Here is a 22,795-nt window from a genome sequence, read left to right on the forward strand (position 1 = left end):
TATTTTGTACATCAATTGTTTCACATATAGGAAAGACCAATGCAAAACCGTCCTCAATTCTATAATGCTTCCCAAATAGAGTTCCAACCATTTAACGTTACTATGTTGAAACGATGTTGGGAGCAGATACTGTAACTGTTGTTTTGAAACACGTTTTGAGACGATTTGGTCGTTTTAAAAAATAGCCCATAAAAATGAGAATCATGATGTCATCTATCAAGTTCCGTTCCTATAGTGCTTTAATACCCATTCTAAATTGAAACAGACTTTGAAATGATCGAATGATTCGTGCCAAATCTTTTTTTTTTTTTTTTTAATAGTGTTAGTTCTCATGTTATTGTTCTTAATTTGTTGTGGGGAAGTTCACCCACCCCAACTTCCCACCGGTGGTCAACCCCCAAAGTACTCTACCGGGAGCCATGGATCAGGAACAGCCCCCACCCCCATCACCCCGTCCTCTAATATTGCTGGCCCCCTCACATGCACTCTTTTGCCTTCTTAACCTCACCTCCCCCAACTGTCGGTAATTAACATAGCTAGCTAGCTAGCTACTTAGCATATATCTATGTATACCAGCAATGACAACCATGACTGGTCGATATTGGAGGTCATATTAATTAAATTGTTGGGATTTTTTTTTATTACATTACGGTCTGAAACTTAATTGACTATATACATACATATATATAAATATGTTGAACTGATAAGTTAAAAGAGGTGTTTGAATTTAAGCTATAATGCTGCGAGAGATGGATGTTTTCTGTCTATATATAGTCAGCCATATCCTGTATATATATATATGTCTGTCGTGCCTCTCAGTAAATATAGACTTGTATATAATGACTGTCCCAATAATTGATTAATTGTGATTCTTCATGTGCATGTCATCCCATTAACTTAATTTCACATACTTAACGCGCGGATGTGCATATAAATTATAATTAATTAATACTAATTATCAAAACAAACTCAAACTAATATGGTATCAAAAACTTAACAATTTTTGCTTCCAAAGTTAATTTGTGCATTAATTACCATATTAACAAAATAATTTACGTTGCTCTTGAAAATGAAAAAAAAAAAATTTTGTATTGATTTCAAAAGGACATCCAAAACTGTATCTTTACCTACAACAGAAGTAATACTAAATAAAATATAATTTTTGCTATCGATAAATTACTGTAGCCAAAAGAAAAAAATTGTAGCAAATATAAATTAATAACAGCTTTACAACAGTTATTAATCATTATTTCTATAAGTGTGGCCAAAACATTAGTCATGACCAAAACTATGACAAATATATTTAGCTATGGCTAAATCAAAACCATGCGCATATTGATTTATCATAGTAAAAATTAAAATTTTTGCTTTGATTTTATTTAACAGTAATTAATAATAATGATATATCATGATTTTTAAACCGTGATCATTTATAATATAACAAAAATTCAATTTTTTTGTAGTGTAATTGGGGGAAGCAGCGGGCTGTTTCTAGTTATAATCCAAACACTGATCTCGATCAACTAAAAAAAATTAAGTGAAAAACCTAGCTATTGATTTTAACTGCGCGCCTTATTTTTCGTTTAGAGATATTCAAATTAGTATGGTACTGTGAATTATTTGATTTGATTAGTGAAAATTAAAACATACGAGCATGTAATTATATCAATGGGATTGATGCATATATATGATCCGATGTTAAAGGGAATTATTATCTGCGAAATAATCCAAGAATTAATAAAAACTAGGAAAGTGCATGGATGAATTATAATTAAATAAACTTGTACCAGTACGTAATTAGAGAAATATGATCTGGACTAGCTAATATTATTTCAAGTTAAATATATGCTGTACATGTGGTTATAGCTATGTATAGGATTCTATTATATTAATTGCTATGGCTATACATCTAATAATACAACGTTGTCTACACCGTAGAATATATATATATATATATATATTCTTTTTAAGTTTTGTGAATTTCTTTAATAACGAAATGCAAAACTAGAAATTTAAGTGAAATATGTATTGCAATTATTTACCTTCAAATTAATTTACTTACAGTCCAGCATCGATGGACTTAACTAGCAGTGTGAAGCAAAGTATGTGATGACTGCTGCATTTGCATCTCTAAATAAAATCCTGATTTAAGCAAGGCACATATATATATATATGGGAAATTCTTGTCAGGCTCAGTTTTGATTAACTTGAACCAATCTCAAAATAAGTGTATTATACTTACCATCTAATAGATCACTTCTCTTAAACTATACACTAATTATATGACAAGTCTATTATACTTGCCATATAGTTAGTTCATATTTGATTGAGTCGAGTTCGACTAAGATTTTCTCCACATATATATATATAACACTTGTTAAATGCCAAGACAATACATACTAAGAAATTAACACTGTAATTAATTTATCCAATTAAAACATATATTGGACGTTTAGCATTATTGTAATTAACATCAGTTACAAGAAACCCAACAGTACTCCCGCCTTGATCTAATTTTTATAAGAAATAACACCACCAAGAGGGGGGAAAATGAAAATACGTAATAAGGCACTGTCGATATGATATTGAACCCTCATAGATCTTAATTTCCAGCTCTGCGCGGATCATCATATTCATCAACAAATTAAATACATACCTTGTTGTTTCTTGCTCTACAAAGACGTACCAGAAAACTAAGAAAGAATGCTTTTTTTGGTTTTTGTTTTTCCTTAAAGGGAGAAAGAGAAAGAGAGAGGGGCAACGTAACAGAGAAATATGAAAAAGTAATTAATTAGAAATGGATGGATCAAAGCCAAAGGGCCCCAGCTTCCTTGAGAAGTGGCACAAGTGTGCCGCTGATATGAGACGCCATAACACTATCCATTGCACCCACCAGCTTACCGCCGATAAAGACCAGCGGGACGGCGGAGGTGCCACCAGAGAGCCGCTTCAATGCACGCTCTAATTCATTCCCTCTGGGGTCTTCATCAACCTCGTAGACCGTGGGGTTGACGCCCATGCCGCAGAAGAGGCGCTTGAGGGCATGACACATGCAGCAGGTGCTCATGCTGAACATCACCACCGCACTTGCTGAAGCCATTCTCTCTATGCGCTCAAATGGGTCGGTACCAACGCTGCGTTTTGCAGGGTAGTTGTAGGAGGAGCTCCACCATCCTGTTTCATAATAATTATGCATTGTTTTTGTAGGGTATCAGCGGGCGGGCGGAGAGGGGTGTGGGAGTAGGTAGGGTTTTAGTTTTAAGAGTGTGGAAGAAATGAGATGGAGATGGTGTGGTATTTATAGACACAAATTAAATTAGGTAGTTAGGGTTGAGGAAAAGTGGGAGTCAGCAGGTGAGGGACGAGCGTTGATTGCTTCTTACAGTGAAGCAAGCAATAATATGGGGGATGACGTGTCCTTTCTCTAACACACTTTTACAATTATTATATAATAAAATAATAATAATTACCATACATCCATTCATCCAATCCCCAATCCCCAATCCCCATTCACTTCACATCATTCCTTTTTTATTTTTAATGCGTTTAAAACATACCAACTTCAATCCCACATTTTAATTACTTGCTAGTAACAACATATACACCCTACCTACCTACCGACTCAGTAATTCAATTGAAATTAAGTACGTCTCCTCTTTTCTTCACTTGATCAATATCTGTTTTAATTATTAATTATAATGAAGTAATTTAATTATATAATTATGCGAATTGATGTATAACTAAAAATATCAATATTAATAACCAATCACACACTATTTAATGACTACAATTATTGTTTCGTTGAATAAATCTAATTACTAAGCTACTCTTTTATTAAACTTTAATTTCTCTAGCTATATATATACAAGTAATTACAGAGGTCCAATGATGACGTCCGTTTGGTGTAATATTCCATAAATAAGTTTGAAGTGTTATAAATTCATATTCTATCGAATGTTTGAGTATTTATCTTACTTTTATAATGTATCAACCAAACTAATTTTGCTTACAATTATGAGCTATAATTAGATATAAATAATATGGTCTAGTAGCCAGTACAGTATTGCAACTACCGTCCGTGTGTGTGTATATATATATCATATTAACAGATTCTAATCATTCATTAATTAATTACCGCCTTTTCAGTTTGTAGCTATATACATATATATGTGTGGGAGCGCAATGTCCATCCTATTTTGAACATGTACGTACTTACATACATATATTGAAGAAAAAGATGATGCCATATATATATATATATATATAAATTGATTACAGAAAAAGAAAAGAAATATTATAGAGAGAGAGAGAGGGAGAGCATATATATATATAGATAGATAGATATATGTATATGTAGATACAACCACCAGTGGGGCTGGCCGTAGATTACAATTAATGGCATTAATTAGTATGAAAAGAACATGCATGAATGTCCTGCACCTCATAATTCATTATATATATATATATATATATATATTACACCCACAGAAATTCATTTTTGCCAACTTTATTTTGAATAATTGAATTGGCATGTATCATATCATCTCCAACCCAATCACTTCAAATTAACTTCAAATTAATGTCAACCTAATTAATTATATATATATATATATATCTTCACACAATGTTGTGGGAGCATTTTATTCTCAAAATTATACAAATCTATACACTATAATATTCAATTGATGATCATAATTAAGGTTATAGGTACTATGAAATAATTATATATGATCGTGTTATATATTGATATATATGGTGTGGGTACGTAGTCATGTTATTACGCTATATACATATATATATATATACGCTATATGCATACTTACACCCATTATTAATTCTTTTCATTTACTGTGATTATCTACTCACTCCTTATTTACGCAGCTGCTGAAAATTAATTAATTCATTGCACCTATATATATGATCATGAGGGGCATCATTCTTTTTCTGGTTATACACAATATATGTCAACATTTGTTGTCATTATATATATATATAGGATAAATTGCAATCTACCTACTTGTGTTATGAAAAATAGACAAATAATTATTTTATAAAAAATAAAATAGTAATTTATCCCTCTGTATTTTTCAAAAAGTAACAATCTATCCCTCTATATTTTAAAAAATAAAGCAACTTACCTCCCTACCTAAGAAGGTAAATTCCTTCATTTTTTAAAATATAGGGGAGTAAATTGCTATTTATTTTTTATAGGAAGTAATTTGCTATAAAGTTGGTATATGTTACTATCATATATATATATATATAATGGATAAAAATAATTCTAATTAGCATTTTGTCCTTATTAATTAATTATAAATTTTATATCATTTTAATTCGTAATATCACAACTAATTTCTCCTTTTTAGAACAAAATGATAAAGGCATAATATATATATATATATATAAACAAAAGAAAAATATAAATTTGTGGATAAAAATCCTTTTTAAGGAATGTTAATTAATTTAATGGTATTGGTACAAATAGAGGAGAGGAAAGGTAATAATAATTAATAATAATAATAATAATATTATGTTGTGTGTTGGGAGTGCAGCCCAATGCCCATAGACAACCAGTCTCACTCAATCATATTGATTGGCCCACTCACGTACTAACAAGTGGAAAAACAAACTGCAGGAACCACCTACACTACTCATCATTACATCCAAATCAGTCGTCCCTACCTACTCGGACCACACCAATTACCCGTACGCATCACTGCACTGCTCATCCTAACTGTATTTTGATTTCTCACCAGTTATCTGCACTGCGCTGCCTACGTCCATACAATTACTCTTTCGGCAAATTGGCTATGCATTTAGCACATTCACATGCGTCCGTACCTAAGTTTCAGAGCTCAGTGGGGGCTGAGTTTGATGCATGTGGTAAATGATGGGTCAGGCCATGACCTCCGGTACTCGTTAGGTCGAATCACAATTCTTCTTAACCTCCTGAAAATAGATTATGAGAACAGTAAACACGTTAGATTTGTTGGAATATCCCAACTATGGTCCTTTGATTCTTAAGTTAGAAAGTGGGGTCGAATTCGATTTAAAAGGTTTAATATGGTCGAAAAAGTATTAAATGCACGTATCATAAATGCTTATAATTGGTAATATTTATAGTTTTCTATATCATATAAAATGGCTCCACGTGGCAATATCTAGAAGCGTAACTGTCAGGAGATCCAACGATTTGTAAGTCGGGTCTCTATTTCGGTTGGATCACGCAGATTTACACGCAGATTTTGTCCTCTTTTACAATTTTTATTTGATTGAGGTGCATTTTCGTCCTTCTGTTCGGTGGGGGCTACCACCCCTATCAGTGTTAATTTGTTAATGTGGACCGGTTTGATCATGAGTGGGGTACGTACTAATTGGTTTTAGTTTGATCCCGTCTTGATTCTGTACGTAGTTGAAAGTAGTGTAAAGACCGGCATGCAAATGCAATGCATGAAATGAAATGCACGTTGGTGGTGGTGGATGCCATGCCATCCAGTTAATTACTCTTTTAAAATTAGCTAGGAAAAAGGTTCTTAATTAACAGAACTGAGACACGGGGAGTTGTGTGTACATATACATATTGGGATCTGACGCTATTTTTTCCTCATACCTTGAGCTGTTTCATTCATCAAATGTACCCTGTGGGTTCTGAGGAGCATAATTAGTTGGAGCGTCCTTCTCAACCTTAGCCCTTTTTTCCCGAAAGATACTAAATGGATCGATGACTCTTTAACAGGACTACCGATCACTCCTGATGATACAAGAGAATTAGAAAATTAGCATCTGGGCTGCGCCTGCAGATTTAGGATCTTCTTCAGTGTTGCCAGATGAGACAGCTGCCGCGCATAATTCACTGCTCCCCCCAGCTCCCGGGTGGCATCCGAGTCTTGTTTCCACTGTGCTTGTCCATTACCATGCACATTCCGACGGCACGTATTGTTAGTTGCCCGCCAGTTCCAAAACCTGGAGGTAATCCAATGGAGATATACTTCAAAGTCATGTGTGTTTTTATCTTGAGCCAAAAGATGATCAACAAGACGCTTTTGGGGCCGTTGTCTGTTTGCTTTGCCTTTTGAGCCTAGTGCTGCACTCAGTTATGACTATTCTTGGTACTGGTAGCTTGGGTCCCACTTTCTGTATAGCAAAAAAATAACACAACACCCATTTTTCAAAGGTTTAAAGCAAACGTACGTTTTTTGCCACCACTCACATCATCAATTGGGTTCATTAATTCAGTTGATCCAGAATTTTATCTTCTTAATCTCACAATTTTGAATATTCACTACAAAAGGATACAGTATTTGAGGCGGATTTAGGAACAATTTTTTTGCCTTTTGAAATGATTGCAAGTTGAAGAAATCAATTTAAAATGGATTTTAGTATGGTTCACGTTCTGTCGTTATAGACGACGTTCCTAAAAATTTAAAATGATTTATGCAAGACCGTTTGTAAAGTGGAACGGGTATTGTACCATATTGTTTTTTATCGTTCCTAATAGTTTATTTTGATAGGTGTCGAATCCACCAAAAATATCTTCCTATTAAAAACTAATGAAAGCGATGAGTATGACCGAATTCACAGAGTTTGAGTTCAAATCAATTCCTTTTAAAAAGCAGAGGTGGAAGTTTGGGCGGGGGAGGGTTGATTAAAAATCTAAACCTAAAATTAAAGAGATGAAAAGAGTTTTTAAAAAGGAGTAAATGTGAGATAAATATTCTAGTTAAAGATAGGATCAATGCTTAATTTCGCGGTCGATCATAGAAGCAAGGATGACAATCATTCATGATAGACAAATTAGTTATGTTCATTGGTACGACCTAACAATCTTACCTTTTAAAATTGGTTATGTAATTATTGTGTCATTTTTTAAAGTTAGTTATGTTCATTGGTACGACCTAACAATCATTTATTATAGATACATTGGTTATGTCCATTGGTACTAGGACTAGAAAAAGGTAAATTCCTAATAAGACTAAAACATTAAAGGAATTAATATTATAGACCTAAAGACATTCCTTCAGCAAAAGTAATTTTCCTTCATAAAAAAGATATATCAATCAGCTTCAATTTCTTGCCAAATTCAAGTCTTTGAGTCTTCCTTTAACAGCCACAGTTCTGCCAGTTAGGCATGCCTCTGTCCATTTTTTGTTTTTGACCCCTTTCTTCTTTTTTCATTCTATCCTTACTTAAGAGATTAATGTTGCAATATAATATTTGATTAGGAGTATTTTAGTAGCAAAATAATGGCAAAATATCAATAAAAAATAACATAAAATGTACCCTAATCATATTTGAATATGAAATTTTGATTTGATTGATTGGAATGATCAATAATTTTGGAACTGTTTTTGGAATAGGCTCGGCTGAAATTTAGAACTATTGTTATTTAAGATGGTGATATATTTAAAAACGACCATTGAAATTGTATTATGCGCATTTTTTGGAATATCTATTGTGCACGGTTTATTATTTATTTGGAATGCTCTCTTGTAACTGTTTTAGGAGTATTTCTTGGAACACGTGTATGCATTAGTTTGAGTTGGAATATATTTAGGACGGTTATTCCTATTTAGAAATATTTGTAACGATATTTAGAACTGTTTTAGCAATAATTTTGTAAAGATTTTGTTTTTGAAATTGTAATCTTTTGTTTGCAATTACTAAAATCATTTCTAATTTTTTAATTATATAATTTTAAATAATATTTTATAATTTATAATTAATTATTAAATTATTAAGTCTAATTATATGTATGAGTTTAAATAATTGAATAGATATTAAATAATAGAATTCCATAAACATTATGAAACATGAATAATAGCGAAAAAAATTATATTAAAATAAAAATTATCCATTTAGAAAATATAAAAAAATTAAATCAAATAAAATCTTATCTAAACCCTCCTCATCAGCAACGTCCATATCGTTCTTGATTGAGGCAGGGGGTCCTCGCACCACAATATTGATGCGCTCTTGGAGTTTGCGGTTAGACCTAAAGGGCATGTTAATTAGTGATTTTTAAAATAAAATAATATCAAAATGAAAGGACACTGTGATTCTTGTACTAAATATGTTCTAAATTACATAAATAATTACACAAATTTTAGAATGTTAGCGAATAATTACAAAAATTGACACAATAATTATATAAAAATACCGAACAATTACATAAGATTACAGAAATAATTGCAAAAAATTACACTCAAACTATATATAGAGAATTACAGAAAAATTACATCAAATTACAAAAAATGACACAATAATTACATAAAATTACAAAAATTATTAAAATATTAAGAAAAAAATATATTATACGATAATTAAGTATTTAAAAAAAATTACCTTTACACTCTCGAACCACGTACTAGAGGAGGCGGGCTACCACTCGACATAATCTGTAAAATTATAGAAAATATTTTAATTACAAAATATTCATAAAACTACATAATCTACATAAATATTTATAAAATTACAGAATTTACACAAATATATTACAAAAATTATAAAAATTACAGAAAATTATAGAAAAATAAAAAAATAGAAAAATAATTTAATAAATTACACAAACACTTTTATTAATAAACAGTTTTATAATAAATGGAAAAATAGAATATTTTTTTAATAAATAGAAAAAAAAATACATAAAAATTCAAAAAGTAGTCTTATAATATAGCCATTCCAACACATTTAGGAACGGGTCCTAGGACACATGTAGGAACGACAAAGTTGTAAAGTCGTTGGAGCTGTTATTGTAATACCACATTTTCAATCCATCAAGGCCATGCCGAATTGTAACTCAATTTGGAACGGTTCTTGGAACACGTACAATTTTCTACAAATACTATACTTAGGAATGAACATTTTAATATAAGTTTTTACAAGTACTTAAATCGTCTCAAATTGTACTTCATTTTGGAATGATTTTTTCAATTTTCTATTTTTCAACGGATGTTGGACCTCATTTTGAAATGGTAACTATGTGCAATTGGTGGCGGCTCCAAAATGTGTTACAATATGTTACCGTTCTAAAGTTAGGCATGAGTTTTTGTCTGCTGCGCAACATTTCCTCAAAATTGCAAGCTTCCTATCCTCTGATAGTGTTTAGTAATTAACGCATGAAAACATGCATTTTTTCTTTGGTACCATATCTCACTCGCCATTAAAGCAAGGCGACATGTGTTTTTTAGTATATTATATACAGGACTAAATTTCTTTAATCATTAGTTATAGGATTAAATGTATAAAAAAAAATCTAAATACATGTATTTATTCAAAAGGTAAATGGTGAATAATGTAATACATCTATAGTTACAGGACAAGAGTAAAATTTTGTCTTTTGTAAAACATTTTTAGATATTCTCTCCGGAAACGTAGAAAAATAACGATATTAAAAAATGAATAGATAGAAGCTTCTATAGAAAGTTGGGCCGCTTCTGAGCATCTATCTACCACATCACACTAAAATATCTAATTGGTCAGTGAACATAGTCGAATAGTATAATAAACGCACCAATATTTACTACCTGAACACTGACATGCTCCATCTTATGAAAAATACGAATAGTTGGAAGTTCTAAAATAAAGGCTTTAAGGAGACAAACGCAGACCACACACATGCTAGCTAGCGAAACACAAAGGGTAATGCATCTGTAGTTGAAGTTGAAGCCCTACCCAGAGATTTTATGTACTCAATGAAAAATTGTGAAATAACCGGAAACTATCTTTTAAGAATTCAAAAGGCTATACTCCCAATCATATCATTAGTAACATTCAAAATCTATTTGAAATGCACTACCAAATTGGGCTTATTGAATTCCTTTGTATTTAAAGTATTAAACTATACATATACCATTCTTGAATTCAGATTTATGTTTTCTTCTTTAATTTTTTCTATGCGTTTAATTACCCACCAATTGAAAAAAAAAAAAAAAAACTGAAGATGGAGGTTGCATATATAGTGGTGGAGAGCAGGTAGGAGTGGTATTTGGGATTCTCCAACCAAACCCAATAATAATAACAACAAAAACAAACATCCACGCACGCACCCTTCTTCGCCTCTCCTCTCCATCTGTCCATACTAACTACCACAACGACCCTTTCAATTTTCTAAGAAAATTAGGACAAAAAATCAAAAAAGAATCACCCCACCAAACAAAAACATGTATCCCCTTCCCCTCCTCCACCTCCACTTTCCGGTTTGCATGTTTTCCGCACCGCGTTTCCCAAATTTCCTATCATTCCATTTCCATCCTCTTTCTCTCTTCCCCCCTCTCTCTTTCTTGTCAAGTTTTTTCTGAGAATTTCACCAACCAAATCATACACATTCTCACAGCTGCTGCAATGGATTCTGATCAGAAAGATAAGGCGCCCCTTCCTGAAACTCTCATGGATATTGCTGATCAGAAAGACAAGGCGCCCCTTCCTGAAACTCCCCTGGATGCTGCAGACAACCACAAACCCGGCCTTCCTGAGAATGAAAATCCCCCCCCTGAAAATATCAAGAAAGACACCCACGACAACAGCAACCACCCTGAAAATTCCGAGGCTCATGATCAACATGATCTCCAGCAAAACCATGGAGTTGATGATGCCGCCTCATCCCCGAAACCAGGACCTGAGGATCCTGATCCCAACATTGAAAACGCCGAGTATTCGGAGGTCAAATGGGAACATGAAGAACCAGCCCAACTAAACAACAAAGAAGAATCCATCCCTTTGCCTCCTGATCTCAACAAACTTTCTCAAGACATTGATCAATTTCTTTCCTCTTTGTCTAACCTCTCAGAAGGCGGTCAGTCCACCCCGCCTGATTTGCCCATTTTCGTCGAGCAATTCATGGTTCTGGTTGAAGCTAAGATCGAAGAATACGATTCGGGGGATATCCCTGTGAAATGGGATCGACTGACTGTGGAAGAGTCAGCTTCATATCTTGAAGCCGTGAATCGAGTTTCTTCCGTCTCAAAAGCGCTTTCAAAATTCTCCTCGGAACACAAGTACGCTTCTTCCATCAACGACTTTGGAAGGATTCTCCAGCGGGCAATGTCGTATGTGGAGGAGGAATTCAAGCTACTCCTTGAAGATCATAAGATCCATGATTCATCAGATCATCCGAGTAATAAAACTAATGATTCAAAGCATAAGCAGTCTCCTAATCAAGAATCAGATGAAAACCCGCACCATGAATCCTCACCTCCGGAAGAAACCAATATTTCAGGATACTCAGAAGAGATTCTATCAGACTTGATCAGGTTATCAAAGGCAATGATCACCGGAGGCTATGAAGCCGAGTGTTGCCAGGTGTACTATGTGGTAAGAAGAAATGCACTGGAAGAGAACCTTAACAAGCTTGGATTCGAGAAACACAGTATCGATGATGTGCATAAGATGTCCTGGGAATCAATGGAGAGGGAGACTGAGTCCTGGATCAAAACATTCAAGCAAATAGCCAACTTGCACTTTTCCAGCGAACGCAAGCTCTCTGAAGCTGTGTTCTCAGATTATCCTTCAATATCTCACAACTTGTTGGGCAGCTTGTCTCATGGTGTAACCCTTCAATTCCTCAACTTTGCCGAGGGCGTTGCTTTGACAAAGCGGGCTGGGGAGAAGCTGTTCAAGTTTCTTGATATATATGAGATTCTGAGGGATACGCTCCCAGTGATTGATAACTTGTTCCCAGAAGAGTGGGCGGCGGAGCTTAAAACTGAGGCTTCAAGTATAAGAAGCCACCTTGGGGAGGCCATGATTTCGATTTTCAACGAGCTGGAAAACTCAATCAAGGCTGATTCAGGAAAGACTCCATACTAAATACATCATGAATTACCTGGAATACGCGTGCGAGTACAAAGGAACCCTGGAGCAAGTGTTCAGGGAGCATCAGAAGATCGAAAGAGCAGATTCAAACCCCGGATCAGAATACGATTACAACTCACAAACTCAGAATCCCAGCAACGAGAAAGTAGTAGCAAGGCAACCTCCATTTCAAGCGCAGATAATAAAGATAATGGAGTTGCTGGATGCAAATGTTGAGGGAAAATCAAAGCTTTACAAGGACCCTTCATTGAGCTCGATTTTCATGATGAACAATGGGAGGTACATTTTGAAGAAGATAAAAGGGTCAGCTGACCTCAACAGCCTGATGGGGGAGACGTGGTATAGAAAAAAGTCATCGGATCTGAGGCAATATCATAAAGGGTATCAGCGGGAAACGTGGGGGAAATTGTTGAACTGTCTGCACCCAGAGGGGTTGACGGTGAATGGGAAAGTAGTGAAGCCAGTGCTTAAGGAGAGATTCAAGAGCTTCAACGCGATGTTCGATGAAATACACAGGACACAGAGCAACTGGGTGGTTGGGGATGAGCAGCTTCAGTCGGAGCTGAGAGTTTCCATCTCAAACATGGTAATTCCGGCTTACAGGTCATTCTTGGGAAGGTACAGCCAGACATTTACGCCGGGGAGACAAACCGAGAAGTACGTAAAGTTTCAGGCAGAAGATATTGAAACGTATATTGACGATCTGTTTGACGGGAAGAAAGTGTAATATTAGTTGAGGAGGAGAAATAATGAATTAATGGTGGGAATGGCGGAGTGGTGTTGTACGTATAAAGAAGATATATAGGAGGACGTGTAATGGATTGGATGCAGAAGCCGACAAACAGCAAGCAAATTAATATGAGGGTAGTACGTGAGTCATCAGTAATATTCAGGCATGATGCCTGCCGCCAATTAGCTTTATATATATATATATATAATCTTCCTGATCAGCTTTATATATATATATATGTATATAATTAGCTTAAGGCAGGTAATTGATGACCATAATGATGATTATATATTAATTAATTTCTTCTGAGGCCATAACAGCGTTATATACATTGATGAACATGTCCTCTTTTTGTTTATATACATAGTATCCATTTCTGATTATGTTCTTTCAACTCATGTGTTACTGTGTCTCTGGATGTATTCATGTTTTTGTTAATTTGTAGCCTCATCTTTCTTAACTATTAATTATACATAATTAGGTACGTAAACCCTAATTTCTTTTTATTCAAGATATAAAAAATTTTATTAAGACAAAAGCACCTCAATTGAGATAGGACCCAAGTCTCACTCGCGATTCATTCTGTAAAGGAACATTGGGATAATTATAATTATAATTAAATTAAATAACAGGTCTCAAGAGACTGCTACATACATTAATATAAACTTTTAGACCACATGATCATTTTTGTTATTATTCTTTTATTTAATTTTAGAATATTATGATTATAACTACGGATATATCGAGAATATAGTATTTTAATAAAAAATTCCACCAATGTAAATACAACAAATTTAGACCATGTCCAACTATTTGTCTAATATATTTTTTGTTAAAAGTACTCTGAATTATGGGCAGGATCTAATAAATAATCATTAATGATGAATATGGGGAATTTTTCTTGTGCTCATAAAGTAATTCTATTAAATCTCTTCCGTGTTTAATAATAGAACTTCGGGTTGGCCCAATCAATCAAATCCACAAAGGTGTCCAATAATATCACGGATCAATTTACCCGGCCCAACTTAAAAGGGTCGGTCTGAAGCACCCGCATCCGCACTCTCCCTATTGCCTCCTGCAATGCTAGCTCAGATGGTTGAAGCTTGAATCCTCCGCCCCAAACTCGTACTTACTCCAGTGCGCTCCCGCTCAAAAATGAACTCCAAGCGCACGCCATGGCGCCGATGCCGAGTGCGCCTTCCATTTATCCTCAGCCTGATTGCGGTATTCACCGTTCTCGGCGTATTAATGGTCGATCTCAGGTCCATTGATCCATCTTCTGAGCTACCCATCAACAATACAACCCTACAAATCTTTGAGAATGATGATATTTTAGCTAATATGACGGTGGACAAGCTGGAAGAAGCTGATGCTGGAAAGAAATGCGCAACAGTTGAAGAGATGGGAGAGATCTTTCGCAGAGGTTATTTGGAGGAAAGCCTTAGAGTTAGAAGAATTATTCATAATCACTTCGCTATTAACGGTACGCTGTTTCTATTTGCTTTTACCTGCCTTTTTGGCTTTAGTTCATGTTACGAGCTATTAGCTGCCTATTTAATGCTCTCAAGAAATTATACTTATTGGTATGGAAACTTAATCTATTTTTGTTAGTCGAAACAAACATGCAACATTTGCATTTTTCAGGACACTACAATATCTTTTTCCTGGTTTCATAAAATCAGGCTTGTGAAATTTGAATCACGACAAATCCATTCAAGTTTAAATTTTGAACTACTTCTGATTCCAAAATTTAAGGCGTTAATTAGTTCCATGATCCCATCAGAATATGAAAGTTTATTCTACTGAGGGTGGTCGAAAGGTGATTTACGAATCTTGGTTCTCGTATTACATGTCACTTCGCAATTATGAGATGGATCAAAGTAATTAGAGTAAATCAAGTATGACTTGCATATATGTAAATGACAAAAGGAAATTATCCTGTATTCACCTAAAAGATTGTTGTGTTCCAGCTCTCTCTTTCATTGTTATTTCCGGGAAGAAGGATGGTAATAAAGCATGGAGAAATCTCTCATACATTTGCACATGTACTAAAATAGCTTTTGTGGAAGAACTTGTGCTAGATGATTCACCTAGACAGAGATTAGTGACTTATATTGAACTGAAAATTATGTTCTATTGAAATGAGAAAAGTTCATAGCACTGTGTGGTCTTAATAAAACTAATCTTAATTTCAGGTGCTTCAAGAGTACGGGAACTTCATCCGGAAGAATTCTGCAATCATGGCTTCGTGATTGGAAAAGCATCAGAAGCTGGTTTGGGTAATGAATTATACAAGATCTTAACTGCTGCAGCTTTGAGCGTGATGTTGAACCGGTCATTGATAATTGCGCAAACCAGGCATATTGGTTCTCTCTCAAGCCTTTCTGTTTGTGTTGCGTTTGGATTTGTGTTTTATCTAGCCTCTCGATCCCTGGCTTACATAGTACACATTGCAAGCTAACCACTTGTTCTTTAACCCCCTACCCCTGGGCTTCCAACTCCAAGAAAAATAAGGGAAGCAGAGAAAGACCCTTGCCCCTTCACAGCTTTCTATGTCCTTTCTTTCATGTTCTGCGAGTATTTAAGTAAGGAGGCTAGTTGTAGTGTGCAAATGCTTCAAAGAAAGCAATAAAAGGCATAGACATAGGTCAGACCATGTGAACAAAAGCGTTAAAGTTCTGGAGAAGAAACATATATTCCATTTTCTTATTTTTTAATTGTCTGCTAATTCTCTATGCATGTCATCACTTTCAGGGGTAGGTACCCTTTTGGTGAATTCATCTCCTATTCCAACATTTCCTTTACAATGAAAGAAGTGAAGCATTTGTGGAGGCAGAATCATTGTCTGACAAAATATGGAAGGCATCTAATAATGAGGATTGATGATTTTCAGAGGCCAACAAGGACAGATGTTCTCTGTAGTAATTGGAGAGAATGGGAGCAACCTATCATATGGTAATCTTAAAAATTCTATAAAGCTAATTATCTGTGAGTAGTCAAAATTATTGAATTGCCTTCCATCAGGTTCCAAAATACTACAGATGCTGTGGCTGCCCAGTTTTTCTTAAAGAATATACATCCTGAAATGAGGGAAGCTGCCTCTGTTCTATTTGGGAGGCCAGAAAATCTCCAATACAGGGCTAATGTGTTTGGGGAGCTCATGAGAATTCTAATCTCTCCTTCAAGAAATGTTGAATGGGCGGTAAATTGGGCTCTTAGTGGCGGAAAGGATCCTGATATTGCACTGCACATGCGGATGATGATGAATAGGTACTACCGCTCAACAACCAAGGTTAAATATAACACTTCCAGTTACAATGTATCTTTTAATCCAGAATTTATGTAAACATAGCAAAGCCTTTTGCTGAAGCTGATTAGTTATAACTTAGCACAAACTGAGTTCAGTCATGCTCCAAAATACTAGCCACTCACAACTTATAATTTTGTCTACAAAAGGTGAGTGAAACTTAGAACAAAATTATTTGGTAAGTAACTCTGACAATGAATTTTTATTGCTGACATTTTATGTTGGGCCACTAAAAATGTGAGAGAATGCAAGAGATACACATGACTAGATTTTTGGCCTACTACGATCACATGCATTTACTGAAATTCCATTGTTTGCAGGTCAGTGAAGGCAAAGCAGGCGGCCTTAGATTGTGTAAGAAGAGCTGTCAATAATCTTCCATTGATTTCAAAACCTAAAGTGGTTTTGGTTTCTGATACCCCTTCTATGGTTAAAGACATCACACCAAGTTTAGAGGAATTCGCGGAGGTATTATTCCTTATTTTATGTCTTACTTAAGCTTCTCACTACAGAATTATCCATTCTTCTGAAATGCATTCAGCCTGGTATATACTGCCATTATAAGCTCATATATATAGGAAGACCTGAATTTTGCTAGACTTTCCTCACAGGCGAAATCTTTTAAAAGCAGGTAAAATTGCAAAAGTAGTCCCACAATTTAGGGCCATTTCATACTTCGCCCCATGCTTTATGAGATTTTAAAATGAACCCCATGATTCGTTAAAAGTTGCAAAAAGAGTCCAAAAACGTTTTGATGTGACCCGAAAATATGGGACTAGTTAAAAGCATGTTCATATATGGTTTCCTTGTTAATCGAAGGCAGCCTTTGTTTCATGTTTGTGGACATGTTAACGACATGCCCTTGATTGTGTCGTGCAAATGATGAATTCAGACTCTGAGAGACTCACCAGATTTGGCTTTTCAGGTTGTTCACTTTGATTACAATCACTTTGAAGGAAATATATCTAGTTCCCGAACCAAATCAAACAGCTTAAACTTCAGAGTGCAGGACTGGGGTCCAGCACCCAGATGGGTAGCCTTTGTTGATTTCTTTCTTGCATCACGTGCAAAACATGCTGTTATTTCTGGTGCTCACCGGCGTGTTGGTACAACCTACGCTCAGCTGATTGCAGCACTTGCAGCAGCTTACAGGCTTGGTAATTTGCATAGCTTCATATCTGCTAATCTGTCTAAAGAATACATTTTTCTCACTGTTTCCTTACTCTTTCCACAGAAGAGAATGCATCTTCCAACTCGAGCATAACATTCCTTAGTAGCTTCCAAAGTAATTTGCTTTCAGAGGGTCTGAAGGATCAGGGTGGATGGGGGCATTTGTGGAACAGATTTGCTGGTCCTTTAAGCTGCCACAGCCAGCCTAAGCAATGTGCTCTAGCTCCTATTCTTCCTCCAGCTTGGTGGGATGGACTTTGGCAATCACCCATTTCACGAGACATCGAAAAGATGGAAGCATATGGCATTAAACTCTCAGGTTTTGGAACATTCGATGAAAGCCAACTAAATCATTTCTGTCGGTCCAGGAAAAAACCTGTGGTCTCTGTTCAGCTGATTTAGGCAATGGAGTTGTTCCAGATATTAGGGCCTCGCCTGGCTGTATTCAACCTTTTGTTCCAGTGAAACTGTTTGTTGAGCATTCATTAATTCATTCACATTACAGATTGCATGATGAACATATGTATGTATCTCTATGTAAAACACTCTTTTAGGAATGAGAATTGGTAAGGCTGCCACTGGTGTTCACAGAACTTTCCTGATCTCCAAACACAATGTTCAAAGGCTATGTTACTATCTAGTAAGTTTCGAGTCAAACAAAACTCTCAGTGATCGACTGTGAAAGACAATCATGAGAGACCTCCATGCCTATTTTTCATGGTCGAAGTTGATTTTTATCCTACTTTTTAAATTAAACGAAGAAAAAGAACAAATACAGGAAAACGTCATATTCTTGGAGGTGCTTGACATGATCAAATTACTAGATAAAACTATCTGTATATCGAGGGTGTAATTATAAAATAATTTTCACATCAATGTTGAGGTTGAAAGTTTTGTACAGTAATCATTAGTTAATATAGGAAATAGGGGCCAAATTTGACCCTCTGTAAGGTAAGGGTCGCGCCAGTACTCCCGATTTAAGTATACTCTTCTTTTTAAAATAAAATTAATCGTCCTGCCACAATATTTATGTATATAATAAATAATTTTACATTTTAAAATACATTATAACTAATTATCAATATATTATATTAAAAAATAAATTAGCTGTCTTGTCAATTAAATTCATATTTGGATTATAAAAATTTGATACAGTAGTGTCATAAGCATCATTCTGTATTTAAAGTACATCTTATCTTTATAATAGTATAAATGAATAAATTGCAAAAAAAATTTAAAAAAAAAAAAAAAGGAGAAATGAGCATATCCAAATCCAAAAGGAGCAAGAAGACAAGGCCAAGGCCAAATCAGCAGATAGGAAAGAAAAAAGCGCATATTTTCTTGTTTAAATTGAACGGTTGGTAGTTTTCCAATCCCTCCGTGTGCGTTCAAAAACTATAAAACCCCTCATAAACCTCTCTTCTCAATTTGTGATAACAACTCCAAAATTTAAAAAAAGAGGAAGAGAAATCCAACGATACTACAAATTCCTGCGTGCCTACTCCTACTGCACAAGCGCATAACCATTTCAGGAGCGATAGAAGCAAATGGGTCTGTCTCGATGGTTTAGTAGAAAACTTAAGGAACTAAAATCAAGAAAACAAAGGGAGGGTGAAGGCACATCCCTTAGTGCCACAAATAGTCCTTCGAGGTCTTCAGGTAATCTTTGGCTATCTTTTTCTTTTTGGGTTCTAACACTTTCTTGATTTCTTCTCATTAATTCTGCTTGCATGTATTGTTTACTTTCTTTGTCTGCTCTGCTCTCTGATTCCTTCTCTTTCTATCTTGTACTCTTTTATTTTCAGCGTGTGCATTATGTTTTTTGTTGGCCGTTTAGGTGGCTGATGAAGGGTGATTCTTGGATTTTTCCAGTTTCTTGGTTGAGTGGTGTGTTACATACTAGTGGTACAACTTTCTTCGAAAAAATTGGCAGATATCATCATTTTTCTTGTTTTCTTGTTCTATTTCTTGATGCTAGCTTTTGAATTCTTGGAGACGAAATTCAACTGTTCAAATGACTTCTTGTGATCATGATTTGTGTATATATCTTTTAAATACGTACTGTACGTTTTAGAAAAGTATATCTATTTGATCGCCTACTTACAGATCCGAAAAGAAAAGAGTGTCAATCACTTTCTTATTAGAATTATTAGTTCATTCTTTGGTGGCTGGCCTGCATTGCTCATTACAACTTGTTTCTTTTTCGCATAACCTAAAACCAAACCTTATGAAAATGCTTGCGTTTAAAACCCTATGTTATGTTGGCTGTCAACACTGAGTTTGTCTTCAGACTCAAAGAATAATGATTATGTCAAGAATAACACTGTCGCACTCTTTTATTTTCTCAACTTGCAGGACATCACCAACCCCGATTATTCACTTTTCGTGAACTTTCAGCCGCAACAAAGAACTTTAGGCAACAATTTCTTCTCGGGATGGGTGGCTTTGGGTCTGTATACAAGGGCAGATCACGAAAAACTGGCCAGGTAATCCTGACCATTTGTTGGCTAAGTAGACTCTTTATTGAATACCAAGTAAATAAGAAAAATTACCTTATTTTTTGGAGTTTTCTCTTTGTTTTAGAATTCCTAAGTTGGCCTTTGGTAGCTTCAAGTAGGTCAGATATAAATATAATTTGCAACGGTTGGCAGCTCATTGCAGTTAAACATCTAAATCGTCGAGGGTTACAAGGTCAGGCGGAGTTTCTTGTGGAAATTCTCATGCTTTCTCTTCTTCAGCATTCCAACATTATCCGTATGTTTGGTTACTGCGACGATGGAGTCCGGCGTCTTATTGTGTATGAATACATGCCCCTGGGAAGTTTGGAGGACCACCTTCATGGTAATATATTATTGTCAAATATTAATGTAGTTTACATACCTTAATTTGTATAGTTCAATAATCGACCTTCTCTATTACTTAAACATTATATGATGCATTTCTAAGTATATTTGCATTCTTTCGGATATAGCACACTCAGCAGTACTTCACATATATATTTGCCAATGTTTATAATCGACGATGAGTTGTTCTGTAAATAGTTTGGAACTAACTAAAAGATATATGTAATACATAAGTTAATTTCATCAATCATTAATTGTTATAATTAGGGGCTGCTGTATTTATACATAGATATATTAAAATGTGCGTACGATGCAGATTTAACGCCTGATATGCTGCCGCTGGACTGGAATACAAGGATGAAAATAGCAGCTGGGATAGCCAGAGGATTGAATTACCTTCATAATGAAGCCATTCCTCCAGTTATCTATGGCGACATGAAACCTTCCAATGTATTATTAGGTGACGGGTTCCAACCTAAAATTTCTGATTTTGGGCTAGCAAAGTTTGGGGATGGAGAGAACTGGAATCTTGTTTCGAATGTTGTTTCTTCTGCTCCGAATGTTGTTTCAAATGTTGCTTCTTCTGGCACTACTTATGCGTTGGTGGTGACGGGTACTGCTGGATATGTTGCACCTGAATGTAGTGCCTCTGGAACACTTACAGTCAAGTCAGATATATACAGTTTTGGTGTGCTGTTGTTGGAGTTGCTGACAGGACGGGAAGCAATGGAGCTTGATGCAAATCAACGTGAAGAGTCAATTGTGGAATGGGTACGTAAGTAAATATGGGAATGTACAATAATATTGTTGATTTTTCCACAAAATTGATGAATGATTTGGTGTACTATTTGTAGGCACGGAAGAAGTTGAGGTTCCGCACCATCCTTGACATAGCTGATCCACTGCTGCAAGAGAATTTTAAACTGCCTAATTTGAGCAAAGCCATGACACTGGCGTTGTCATGTGTGCAAGACGATCCTGATTCGCGGCCTAACACGGCCACTGTGTTGCAAACCTTGGAAAGTTTGGCTGCAGAAGCGGTTGGTGGTGCCACTTTATGGGGGAGTCAGACAAGAACGCCTGAGAGAGGATCAGGCCCAAGCAGCAGTACGTTGAACCCAAATACAAGCGGGCGGCGGCGGGCGTACTCACGCTGATGACTAGAAGTGGGTGTAGGTGATTGAGAAACTCAAAACGTTGCTTGATTTGCACATTATTGTTTGAGATGTGAGAAGAGAATTATAATAAAATAGTAGGCTCTATATTCGTGGAAAGAGAGCATTATTTCTGTGTCCTCTGTCCCCACCCACCACAAGAAGTAAAAAAAGGTCCCACCGGGACTCGAACCCAGGTCGCTGGATTCAAAGTCCAGAGTGCTAACCACTACACCATGGAACCCTGATCAGCGGACTACTTTTTCTTTTTCTTTTGATTTTAATTTCGAAATACGAAAAAATACCCCCATTATAATTGACTCTTTAGTCCTCCAACAACTACAAAACAACTGGGTCATGATCATCTACAGGCAGTCGAGGGAAGGGAAGAGGATCTCATTCTCATTCTCATCTGATTCCGACAATTGGAAAGTTGTATTCACTCATATAACACACACCAACAACGAGAAGAAAGAAGTGGCAGAACGGTCCACTACCCAACTCCTACTGGGACCCACTCCATCCTATCACATTCCGCCACCTAAGCCTTACCTTCCTGTAAAGCCTGAACCCTCACATTCATTCTCACTCCCTCTCCCTCACCCAACAAAAACTCAAATCATAATCAACAAAACCAAAAGCACCATCACCCAAACACGCCCTACCCAACCTCATGCCTTGTCCGCCGGAATACTTTACTCACTTCCTTAGATGATTTCTTCGCCGGAGATTTCAATTTCTCTACCAACCTAACCATCCCCCCCCCCCCCCCCCTTTTTCT

The 22,795-nt window shown here is 35.6% G+C and overlaps 4 protein-coding genes and 1 non-coding gene across 5 annotated transcripts; 3 read left to right on the forward strand and 2 right to left on the reverse strand.

Annotated features, from left to right (window-relative positions):
- Positions 2,599 to 3,253, reverse strand: LOC105177456 (glutaredoxin-C1). Its single transcript, XM_011100622.2, has one exon. The coding sequence runs from the start codon at positions 3,194 to 3,196 to the stop codon at positions 2,807 to 2,809; it is 390 nt and encodes a 129-aa protein (XP_011098924.1). The 5' UTR covers positions 3,197 to 3,253; the 3' UTR covers positions 2,599 to 2,806.
- LOC105177457 (exocyst complex component EXO70B1-like) lies at positions 10,952 to 13,870 on the forward strand. Its single transcript, XM_011100623.2, is given in 2 exon segments — positions 10,952 to 12,797; positions 12,799 to 13,870. Coding segments are annotated over 2 exon segments (2,196 nt in total). The 5' UTR covers positions 10,952 to 11,340; the 3' UTR covers positions 13,538 to 13,870.
- On the forward strand, positions 14,593 to 18,630 carry LOC105177458. Its single transcript, XM_011100624.2, has 7 exons — positions 14,593 to 15,023; positions 15,736 to 15,898; positions 16,295 to 16,495; positions 16,565 to 16,810; positions 17,168 to 17,315; positions 17,773 to 18,004; positions 18,082 to 18,630. The coding sequence occupies exons 1-7, from the start codon at positions 14,696 to 14,698 to the stop codon at positions 18,417 to 18,419; spliced, it is 1,656 nt and encodes a 551-aa protein (XP_011098926.1). The 5' UTR covers positions 14,593 to 14,695; the 3' UTR covers positions 18,420 to 18,630.
- LOC105177459 (probable serine/threonine-protein kinase PBL7) lies at positions 19,404 to 22,134 on the forward strand. The gene is made up of 5 exons (XM_011100625.2): positions 19,404 to 19,676; positions 20,373 to 20,503; positions 20,669 to 20,858; positions 21,177 to 21,631; positions 21,715 to 22,134. Exons 1-5 carry the CDS (start codon positions 19,565 to 19,567, stop codon positions 22,015 to 22,017), a joined length of 1,191 nt encoding a protein of 396 aa, XP_011098927.1. The 5' UTR covers positions 19,404 to 19,564; the 3' UTR covers positions 22,018 to 22,134.
- On the reverse strand, positions 22,187 to 22,258 carry TRNAQ-UUG. The gene has a single exon. It is a non-coding gene; the product is annotated as a tRNA-Gln (tRNA).

The sequence above is a fragment of the Sesamum indicum genome, linkage group LG15 (assembly GCF_000512975.1).
Source record: "Sesamum indicum cultivar Zhongzhi No. 13 linkage group LG15, S_indicum_v1.0, whole genome shotgun sequence".
In the NCBI taxonomy this organism is placed as follows: Eukaryota; Viridiplantae; Streptophyta; class Magnoliopsida; order Lamiales; family Pedaliaceae; genus Sesamum; species Sesamum indicum.

Bases quoted from the DNA above. Each gene is read 5' to 3' on its own strand.
- LOC105177456 (XM_011100622.2), bottom strand. From the start codon at position 3,196: ATGCATAATTATTATGAAACAGGATGGTGGAGCTCCTCCTACAACTAC.
- LOC105177458 (XM_011100624.2), top strand. From the start codon at position 14,696: ATGAACTCCAAGCGCACGCCATGGCGCCGATGCCGAGTGCGCCTTCCA. The intron at 16,811-17,167 runs GTACTACCGCTC...CATTGTTTGCAG, and splicing joins ATGCGGATGATGATGAATAG to GTCAGTGAAGGCAAAGCAGG. The intron at 18,005-18,081 runs GTAATTTGCATA...CTCTTTCCACAG, and splicing joins TGCAGCAGCTTACAGGCTTG to AAGAGAATGCATCTTCCAAC.
- LOC105177459 (XM_011100625.2), top strand. From the start codon at position 19,565: ATGGGTCTGTCTCGATGGTTTAGTAGAAAACTTAAGGAACTAAAATCA. The intron at 19,677-20,372 runs GTAATCTTTGGC...CTCAACTTGCAG, and splicing joins TAGTCCTTCGAGGTCTTCAG to GACATCACCAACCCCGATTA. The intron at 20,859-21,176 runs GTAATATATTAT...CGTACGATGCAG, and splicing joins TTTGGAGGACCACCTTCATG to ATTTAACGCCTGATATGCTG.